The sequence below is a fragment of the Oculina patagonica genome, chromosome 6, assembly GCF_052425735.1.
Source record: "Oculina patagonica isolate OP01 chromosome 6, crgOcupat, whole genome shotgun sequence".
NCBI lineage: Eukaryota > Metazoa > Cnidaria > Anthozoa > Scleractinia > Oculinidae > Oculina > Oculina patagonica.
The window spans coordinates 27,710,012-27,720,845 of record NC_135763.1 but is presented as its reverse complement, the minus strand read 5'-3'; the positions used below and the strand labels follow the sequence as shown (position 1 = coordinate 27,720,845).

Sequence of the window (10,834 nt, the reverse complement as noted above, 5' to 3'; positions counted from 1 at the left end):
CTTAGCCTCATCCAATAATTGCTAAATATTTCTCGATCATCATTCCAGCTACGAATAAGCACATTTCCCATCTAGGCTTAATGCATGACATGAAACAAACAATAGGATCCATAGCCGCAAGATTAACTTGTGGATTATTGTATAGGCAATATATATAATTCGCGCAAGTGGATTTCGGGAGTTTGTCACAATATTAGGTTTCACGGAAAGAGAAACTGCTGCTTGACTGTGTTGTTTTTAGAGAAACTGTTAAGTACCGTTTTGCTTCTCTAAAGGAATCGCCAGAAGAAGACAAATATAGTGATAATACTAAAGGTTGGTGATGATATTTAATATACAATCTTCGTTCACTGTCCAAAATCCACGCACGCAATTGGTTAAAATAGATCACGTGATTTTGCTTTACCTGTCGTCAGCATACTCCGACGGTGCAGTATTGACAATAATGCACAAAAATCGTGCATTATTGAAAATGTCTTCATCTTCAAGGCTTGTAGAAGTGGAAAAAAAAAATTATTCCTCAAATTATCAACGATCCAATACCAAACAAAATCGAAGAGGATAACAACTTGAAGCGCTTTCATGTTCAAAGGTAAACTGCAGCTCAATAAATACATTTTTGTGTGCGATTGACTTGCTTGTAGTTGCTTGATTGTGAAAGCCATCGACTCGCTTTGAATAAGCTTCTCGCTGACTGTATTTATGAACGACCACAGCCGATGAACGATTTTATGAACCATTTTAGGATTTATTTCTGTACGGCTTATTTGTGATTATTATATTATTGATGTAATCCCGTGTAATTAAACTTATGTACTACCACACTTCTTATTTTTAAAAATTAAGCTTATTGTTTGAAGTTCGATAAGTCGATGATCGCTTGCAGTGTACTCAGGTTGTATATTAAAAGCGTTAGAGTCTGTCCGTTCGTGTTTTGTTGACAAATACACGCACTTGCTGGCCTCACAATGAACTCGAAATTTTCAATACTGCACGAGGCTACGCCTCGTGCAGTATTGAAAATTTCGAGTTCATTGTGAGGCCAGCAAGTGCGTGTATTTGTCAACAAAACACGAACGGACAGACTCTAACCCATAAATATCGAACGAGACTTTACCATTGTTCTAAGTCATTAGGTATTCTAGATATCTGAAACCTAGTTTATAATAATAAAGTTTTTGCCATCGCAAGAATGACTGCATTCAACTCATGTTCCACTAAGCAAACCAATGTATATATATCTTAAAAGGAAGTCGCAAAAAGTCGCGCAAATCTCGCTGATGTATTTCCAAGTTACTTCCTAAGAGCAAGAGATGAATAAGACGGGTTTGGTTATTCCGCTTCCGACCCAGAATAAAGTGTTAACCTGTTAATACAAAGTCAAATCGATTGCCCTGTCGTTCAACAAGGGACCCTTTGCAGAACCCTGACACGTGACGTTGTCAGTCAAAAAATGTCCGAAGCATACAATGGATAGGAAAAAAAATAACACAGGGAGAGGGTGCTGAAATAAGTAAGAATGCCAATTTTGATGCCGCTGATCTATATGTTAAAGTCAGCCCAAGGAATCCCAGAAATCTTAACACCGAAAGCTAATGTTCGGTTTCCCTGGAGTGGGAAATAGACCATATCATTATTGCTGCGTGGGAGGGAGGATCGGAAATATTGAAAAGAAGACCTTTTTCGGGAAACTGGCTAGCCTAAACTTAATAGTCACGTAGCTGTGCTTGAATATTAACGTCCAACACGAATGGACCAATATTACTGTTTAGTATACATTCAAACAGTGTATAACGTTTTTGGCGCGCACTGATTGGCTATTCAAACTCCGAATATCCTTTACCATTCACCTCCGAGCAACTCGCGCGCGAAAACTGTACTCGTCAAGTTAATAAACTAGTCAAAAATCATCCTTTCGTGTTATATTTTCTCACTGTTTGAGTCAGGTATATACTAAAACAACTTCGCGGCGAGGTAAATATCCACCACTAGCCACCGACACTGAGGTGAATAGTTGTTAATTATACCATGTCATAGAAAATACAGGAAAGCCGTTATATATTCGACGGTTTTCAAGCCAACCTTCCCATCGTGCGCTGCGATCTTATTCTCGACGCAATTTAGTAACCGTATTTTCTATGGCATGGTATAAAATAATTACACAACACTTTCTAGTGGTATGCTATGAATGAGTGGTATGTATTTTCTTGGTATACACGCTCGGCTAAAGGCTCGAACGCGTGTGTATACCGAGAAAATACAAGTGACTCGCGGGATATTCCATATTATTAAAAACTAGCAATGGTATATTGAAATTCCTGCGTTTTGATTGGTTAACAGGTAATGGTATAGGAGCTCATATACCATTGACCACAAATATGGCAGCTGAAACGCGTCAGAGAAAACTGCTGGGGTTTAAAATATTGCAATTCTTTGGGCGTTTTTAATAAAACAATTATTCGACTCGCGCTTGTTGAATATGAGATTGTTATAGCCAACTCGATGCTACGCGCCTCGTTGACTATCTACTTAATAATTATTTCACGCGTACGAGCGCGCGTTGGATATGAGATGGTAGGCCATAACGATCTCATATCGAACAAGCGCGAGTGGATTAATTGTTTTATTAAAAACGCCCAAAGAATGGCAATATTTGAGCTCAGCTATTTTCGTTGACGTGTATCGGCAACCAAACTTGTGGTCAATGGTAAACATTTATTTCTAAGCTTAATTTTTAGTGGTACTGTTAAGGTATTTGTATAGTTATTTTTTATCTGTATTAGTTGAGACTCAGTCACGTTCTATTGGAAATGCGCGAATCTGATTGGTTCTCCCATTGTTTCCTATTTGCGGGTAGAACACGATCATGCGTCTTTATTTGCTTTGTTGTTGTTGTCGTTGATGTTGTTTTTTTACTTACTAGAGTTAAATGATAAAATTGTATCCTACGAAAAGTGAAAGTAACATAGGTAATGTTTTTGTTGTCGTTGTTTTTGTTTACGCCGTTAGTTAACGTCTCGCTCCAATGTTTTAAATGTGAACTTTACTAGTGGTACAATGTCAACAGATATTTACAAGAAACATTTTCGTCATCAAACAAATGTTGACTAGATGAATCGAAGATGAATCTATCAAATGCTTTTAAATGCTTTGTAGAGTCAGCATTTTTAAGTATTCAGTGGCTTTCTGAACTGTCACGGTGCCTTTATCAAGTGATGATAATCAGGGTTGATTGTCACGCGAACTCAGATGACAGGAATCACATGACAAGATGTCTCGGAACAAGGGTGGAAGTTCGGCGATGATTGTTGCTCTTGTGGTGTCGGTAAGTTCCGTGAGTCAGATGTTGATAGCCGTTTCGTCAACAATAGTTAAACATGACATAGTGAATATATGATAAACATATATGTGAACAGCGGATTAATGATGAAATGAATGATGTTATCCTTGCAGTGTGTAAGAAAGTTAAGCAATTGCATTTTTTAGCCAGAAAGAAAATTCAAGGATACAACTGGATTTGAACCCATGACATCCGCGATGCCGGTGCGTTGCTCTACCAACTGAGCTATGAGGCCTTGATACGTTGGGTTCAGGTCAGTTGTAGGTTCCAATGTCCCGCATGTGGAGTAGATAACACAGTGAATGTTTGATTTGATTTTTTCTGACATGCGTTGACGTTTAATTTTCTCACATCTTATGTTTGCTGCGGCGTCAATATTTTCGCGTCGTCAGATTTTGGTGATTTTTTTGGAGTGTATACTTGAATAAAGAAGACAATTAACTTAAGTTACACTGACTCGGGTCTAGCGCCCCTTATTTTAACAAAGACTTTGCTTTGACATATGCCCAGAACTGGTTCCCGCTTTTCAGCCGGGCTAAGAAGCCTTGAGCTCTTTGATAGGCTAGCTATGACCTGGCATAGAAAGACTTTCAAGCAATACCCATCCTCTCCCTCCCCGGGCTTTCCTAAACAATTCTGGATAATTTCGCTACATTTCGTCAATTGCCACCTTCTTTAATTTGTTGACGTTACATGGTTGCTTGCCGTTACTGATGGTGTGTGATCGTTCCGCGAAGGAAAACTTGTTTGGTCTTTGAGTTGACGCTTGAGTATTCTCGATCCTCTCGGTAGCTTTGCAGAGGAGCAGCCTTCGAAATTCTCTCCTAAACAGAGGATTCATCCCTGCATAAATGAAAGGATTGATGGTATTTGACAAATTCACGAGGAAAGAACATAATAGCTGAATGATGCTGGCTACGACATGGAAGCGTGTCAAAATGACAATGAGCCACGTTGGTATCCAGCACAGCATAAACGCAAAAACAACGATAAATAAAGACTTGCTGATACGAATTTCGTGTGTGCTGACCATTCTCTTATTTCCACGCTGGCCTCGTATAGCTTGTGCCATTTCCATGTTGTGTGCCCGTATCTTTTTTGATACCCTTCTGTAGCTAATGATAGTAACAATCAATGGTAGGAGAAGAAACAAGACGATGATCAGTAAGTAATGAACTATCTTGCTAATTTCGCTCAGATGCTTGTTCATACACGCTGCATAGCCAGGCACGAAGTAATACTCTTGTAAACCAGTGAGTCGTGTTATCAGGATATAACAGGCTATAAGCATCCACGCGGAGGCGAGTGAAATGCGAGATTTCCATGGCGAGAAGAACCGTTTATACTGTTGATCTGACTTGCATATCCTCACGTATCGGTTTATTGCCGTCAAACCCATGGTAACAGGTGAGACATATACGACAAATTGGGTGATAAACGCATGCATTTGGCAAAGTGTTTCGCCAAAAGGCCATCTGCCTGTAATAAGCACTCCCGAAGTCAGAGGCATGACAAAAATGGCGGACAGCAAATCACTGATTGCCAAAGCCACAATGTAAAGGTTTGTCGTTGTACGGAGCCTCGTGTTTCTGCAAACCGAGATACAAACTAACACGTTTCCTGATAGGGATAACACATTTAACAGAATCATCGAACTGGCCTCCACGACGGTCAAAAATGAACTTCGTGAACTAATCTCGTCTGCCATGCCGTAAAATATGTGATTTACCTTCTCTTCCTTTTCGCAAATAAGCTAATGAATTCCTTTTAAAAAATGTTATTATAAAAAAAAAAATAAAATTGTGGAAAAAAAGGGATTTTACTCTCGTCTTAGCATCTATCTTTATTTGCATAATGGCAAATTAATTGTATATTTGTTTGCTTTTTAATGGTGTCATCATAGATAAAAAGTTAAATAGGTCATTTGCCCAGTTAAAAGACAATTTTTTGAATATTCCATTTCCGTCCTGCTTTGAAAATTTTAATTATAATCTTAACTTATGTCATCACTGTTCCAGATTTTAATAAATTAAGAAACTTTTTACGACTTTGTTTGACTGTCATTGGTAACTGCCAAAGGACGTTTTACATCTTTCGCAATCACAGTCATCGTCCATTTAAAGTTTTATTTCCTTTATTATAATGTACTGCTTTTTTTTTCTTTTTTTAAAAAAAAGGTAATATACATAGCGTACAGTTCAGTATACATAAACTGAAAAAAAAATAGGTCGAGAAAAAAAAAATAAAAAACGTGCACAGTGAACGAAGTCCCGGGCAAAGTAACTTATAGGCTTTCTCGTTTGTTCTTGTCACGTACACGCTGGTGGTTTATATAAATATTTACAAGTGATGAAAGTAACTACTAAATTGTAACCTCGGTTATCGCATTTACTACATAATTATCGCTTGTTTTATAGCCGGCTGATAACTTAAGACAAAAAATAAAATTGCTAACAATTCGAGTCCTCGCGACACGTTTCCCTTCCGTAAACAGTAGATGCCATTTTAGAGACACTAAGAAACTATTTTTGCTATCATCGACGTATTCCGCCAAAATTGCATAAACCTTTCAGAATCAAACCCGAAATCTTCGGATGCTAACCTCCCTCGAACATCACTACACCACCGTGTTCATCAACCATATATAAGGTGTCTTTCTTAACTTAGCATTTATAATAACTGACTCTATCCCTAACTTTAGAGTGAATCTTACTTTGGTCTAATAATCGCCTTATCGATTTATAGGCGTACCTAATAATGAGAGCTCAGTTTTAACCTTAGTCCACTGCTAAACTAGATCGAAACTGGCATCGACCGTTAAAATGGGATCGACTGTTATTTTTATTTATTTATTTATTTTTTTTTTTGCAAAAGGAGACTTAAGTAACTTATTGTGCAAGGAAATCAATATTCCCAGAGTAAATTATCTCTCTTCCCCTCTTCCCTTTTTTCATTTAATTTACACAAAATTGAACGCAAATTAATTTTGCTTTCTTAATTTTACAAACCCGGTGATCAGATACAATTATTTCGTTAACTAAAAACTTACAAATCGCCCAGTCGATTTACAAAAGCGAAACTGAAAATACTGACCATGCTATAATTAACAAAAGAGGTAACTCTTTAGTTCTGCATGTTCGGCTTTTAGAAAAAAAGTTCTAATAGAACAAGGAATACAACAATTTATGTCACAAGTTAAAGCCTGATCTAAGTTTACAGTTAAGACTGAAGTTTCTTCCCCGGTTGCTACAAGTATAACTCGTTTATTGCACATGTATAAAACACTCATGCCTTTAAATAATATTATAGGGAGGTTGTCTCCCAGTGATAAATAAATATATTTGCCTTCTCTGTTCAAAGTTCCGACCTGTCAAAACAACCTACTTGTCCTCCTCCTCCTCATCCTCCCGAAACTGACAACTACAATTGTCAATTTTCACTCGTCGATTTTGTCGCCGTCAAGATCTTTGAGAACGATCCTGAACGAAATTGCTGACATCATAATCATGCTTGCGGACGGGAGTTTGAGCGCGATGCTCGCGAGTTTCCAATTGAAAGAGAAAAGGTCTCTAGGTCCCTTGGCGGGATGAACGCTGCGTCAGACTAGCCACGAACATTATAATTCACTTTCAGCAACGTCAAGATATTTCGTCATTTGTTAATGCAGAAAATGGCTTATTTCTTTTAAATTAAAAGAAACCTAGAATAGGTTTTCTTAATAGAGATTCTAAAAAAAGCAAACGAAAAGGGAAAGATAATAATGAATGAGTAGATTATGACGGAACTGGTGTGGCTGTGGGCGCGTCATTCTGGGAGGGCTTAGGTGGCTCACAGTGTAACTCCCATTTCCTGTAGCATAAAGGAAAAGGAAATATTTTCCACACGGATGTTTGTCCAGACAAGCTAGCTATGTTGGGGCCTGGTTCCTTTTCTCCTTGGTCTGGGCTCCTTCTTTTCAACTTTTCTGTATGTCCTTTGCAGTATTGTCTTTGTTTAACACATTGAAATTATCAATCAATTTGCCATTTATCGTATTTCTGAAACTTTCAACTTTCATCATTTATCGTTTGAATTAAGTTTTTAGCCCCATGCGTTTCCTTGTAGTTTAGACCAGCCGCCTGAAAAAGCCTGTTAGCTCATTATAGTTCAGCAAATAAGTTTTTCACCACTTGACTTTCGGCATCGTGGATATGTTAACATTTGACAAAGTCTTCTCGGCGTTAAGCAGTCATCGTGTTCGTAGTGTTGGTTTCTGATTGTGCCATGGACGATAGCGCGGTGCCCGTACAGGTCGATGCTTGTTGATTTCCCTCGCCCTCGCCACTGGATTCACAACCAATTTTCTGACGAGTTTCACAACAGAGCATTCGTTTAAATTCTCTTTTAAACAGTGGATTCATCCCAGCATAGATAAACGGATTGATGGTGTTGGACAAATTCACACAGAAAGCGCATAGCAGTTGAATATTCCGTGGTATGTTGGCAACGAGGCGGGTTAGGATGGTAATGACCCAAGCTGGAATCCAACACAACATGAACGCGAAAACCACAACAAACAAAGACCTGCTAATTCGAATTTCGTGTGTGCTGAGGGTCGCATTCCGTCCTTGTGTTTGCAGAGCCTGCGCTACTCCCATGTTGTGTTCTCGGATCTTTTTGGAAACTTTTCTGTAACTGTATATCGTTACGGTCAGCGGAAGGAGGAAAAATAGGACAACAACGACGAAGTAATGGAGCATCTTGCTGAATTTGCTCAGATGTTTGTTCAAGCACGCTGCATAGCCAGGTACGAAATGAAATCCTTGTAAGCCAGTGAGGCGGGGAATCAGAATATAGCAGGCAACAAACAACCACGCAGACGCCAGTACAACGCGAGACTTTCTATGCGAAAAGAATCTTTTATATTGTTGATCTGACTTGCACATCCTCACGTATCTGTTTACGGCCGTCAAGCCCATGGTTACAGGTGAAACATACACGACAAAAAGGCTAAAGAAAGCGTGTATTTGGCAAACTGTTTCGCCAAAAGGCCATCTGCTTGATATCAGCACTCCGGCCGCGAGAGGCATGACAAAAATAGCCGACAACAAATCACTGATGGCCAGTGCGATGATATAAAGGTTTGTTGACGTTCGGAGCCTTGGATTTCTGTAAACCGATAAGCAAACTAACACGTTGCCAACTAGAGATAAAATATTCAATACGATCATTGAGCCGGCTTCCACTACAGTCACAGCTAAACTACGCGATTGAAGGTCATCCATCTTGCCTCAAATGTTCTCTTGGTTAGGTTGCTGTTGCCCAATCGTTTGATCTCCTTTTTTTCTGTATAATTGGTATAATGTATTTTGTTTTACGTTTGCAGGCTGTAAGGAAGAGATTGTAAGCAAGAGCTGAGCCTCTTCCTTCTTGGGGAAGTTATTGTCACCACTGATGACCAATCTTCAACTTTTCCTCTCCAGCTCCTCTTCAGTTGATCAAGTTTTCAAAAAATTGGCAAAATCGTTTTTTGAAATGGATGGACGAGTTCGATTTGCGTATACATTGAACAAAACTCTCTCCCAAACAAATAAGTTGTCGATTTGTTTTTGGTCTGCTGCCGAGCTTTAAGTGCCATTCGATATTGACGTTTACAGCAGGCTAAGTAAATATATATTCATTCTTATATGGATTAGCCATAAAAACTCACACTATTATTGGCTCAAACACAGTCGATTTTGCAGGTGACTTTACTTAACAACTATAATAAAAGGTATTTCCTTTTGCTTAATGAAAAATATCAATTCGCTTGCGCTCTATGTTAATACACGTAGTTGCGTAAATTAACACATAAGCACAGTTTAAAACCATAACAGGACTAGTCCACCAATACAGCTATAACATCGATGCAAAAATTTATCTTTTAATAAATCTCTTCGTGATTCGTTTTCAAGTTTTGAATGAAATACATGTTTTTCAGAAGGGAAAATTCGCAAGAGTTTTGCCTTAGTTATTAAAAATTAAAAGCCTTAGCTTCCTGTGTTTCCGAAGCTTAATATTATTTTCTCCGTTAGAGGTTTGTTTGAATTTTGTGACAGGGACAGTTTTAATATATAAAACAAGACAAAACAGGAACGCATAACAGAAAAACATAAGGAGGTGTGACTCTACAACTGTCTTAAAAATTGGTTTCCTACTTTTTCTCCGGAAAATTCTCGATCAAGTATAAACCTGTAAATTATAAAAACACTGTTCAAAATATACAATTTGGTCGTGTTAAATAATTCGGCATAACGGGGCTAAACTTGTCTTGGTAATTTCTTCGATTGGAATCAATCTCTCGAATAACCACCTGCTGCCCGATATTTTGCCAGCAGTTACCGGATATCTCATAAGTGGATCGTCATAAACCCTGTTTTCTTATTTGTTCTGCTTAAACAAAAAGTCACCCGAAAGTGTCAATGCAAAAATAAATTCGGAAAAGCGCAATGGAGCTGCATTAAGGAGATTATTAAGATTTTTTTTTTTTTTTTATTTTTTTTAAATATTATATATAAAAAAAAAAAAAAAAAAGAAAAAAAAAAAAAAAAAAAAAAAAAAAAAAAAAAAAAAATATTTTTTTTTATATTAAAAATTTTTAAAGGAAAAAAAAAAAAAACCCCCCCCCTTTTTTCTTTTTTTATATCTTTTTTTTATATTTATTTTTATAAATTTTCATATAATAGATATAATAAAAAAAAAAAAAAAAAAAAAAAAAAAAAAAAAAAAAATTAAAAAAAAAAAAAAAAAAGCAATACCCCCTCAAAACTATAATAAACCACCTTAAATAAGCCTTAGGCTATTTTAAGGCCTTTTCTTTGTTGGACTCAATTGTCAGAAAACAGCTTTCCATTTCAGAACTTGCAAGGCTTGTATTTGCAAAAAAAATGGCTAAAAAACATTAGATGCATTTAAGACTACCATATGATAAAACCGAAAATAACGGAACAAACCAAATTACACATCCTCTACAGTTGTAAAATAAACATTGAATTTCTATCAAAGCACCGTAATGGTGTGAAAAATAATACAAGATCTACAGTAGGGAGCTAACAAACTGAAACATTGTTATTGTCGTCTAAAACCTCCTTAATCTCGTTATCGTTTTTTTCTCATTTATGAGATGTGATTGCTGATCTTCATCTGTGCGGAAGGAAATAAACCTGGGGAGAAATTAAGACGGGACGTGAAAGAACGGAAGAGAAATTTATTCACCCTTGGCTACCAGGATATTGAATCGCAGGTATTGATTGAATATGATTTAAGTAGTTTTTAATATTAAAAATTAAAAAAAAAATCGCCCGCGAGACTTCACTGCGTTGCGGCTAAATAAGAAGAAAGCAAAAACGAAAAGTCGCTCTATGCATTACGAGTGCTATGCGGCAAGTTTAAGTTCCGCAGTACATGATAGATACTTCTTTAATCAACGGAAGCCACGCTAAAAGTATGGCAGTCCTTTAGAGGACCTTCTTTCAC

At 37.4% G+C, this 10,834-nt stretch overlaps 2 protein-coding genes across 2 annotated transcripts; both read right to left on the bottom strand.

Moving 5' to 3' along the window:
• Nucleotides 1–3,982: 3,982 nt before the first annotated feature.
• LOC144657804 (melatonin receptor type 1A-like) lies at nt 3,983–5,074 on the bottom strand. Its single transcript, XM_078518169.1, has one exon. The coding sequence runs from the start codon at nt 5,046–5,048 to the stop codon at nt 3,990–3,992; it is 1,059 nt and encodes a 352-aa protein (XP_078374295.1). The 5' UTR covers nt 5,049–5,074; the 3' UTR covers nt 3,983–3,989.
• A 2,339-nt stretch (nt 5,075–7,413) lies between these two features.
• LOC144657442 (melatonin-related receptor-like) lies at nt 7,414–9,208 on the bottom strand. Its single transcript, XM_078517784.1, has one exon. It carries the CDS (start codon nt 8,602–8,604, stop codon nt 7,561–7,563), a length of 1,044 nt encoding a protein of 347 aa, XP_078373910.1. The 5' UTR covers nt 8,605–9,208; the 3' UTR covers nt 7,414–7,560.
• Nucleotides 9,209–10,834: the final 1,626 nt, after the last annotated feature.

Bases quoted from the DNA above. Each gene is read 5' to 3' on its own strand.
- LOC144657804 (XM_078518169.1), bottom strand. From the start codon at position 5,048: ATGGCAGACGAGATTAGTTCACGAAGTTCATTTTTGACCGTCGTGGAG.
- LOC144657442 (XM_078517784.1), bottom strand. From the start codon at position 8,604: ATGGATGACCTTCAATCGCGTAGTTTAGCTGTGACTGTAGTGGAAGCC.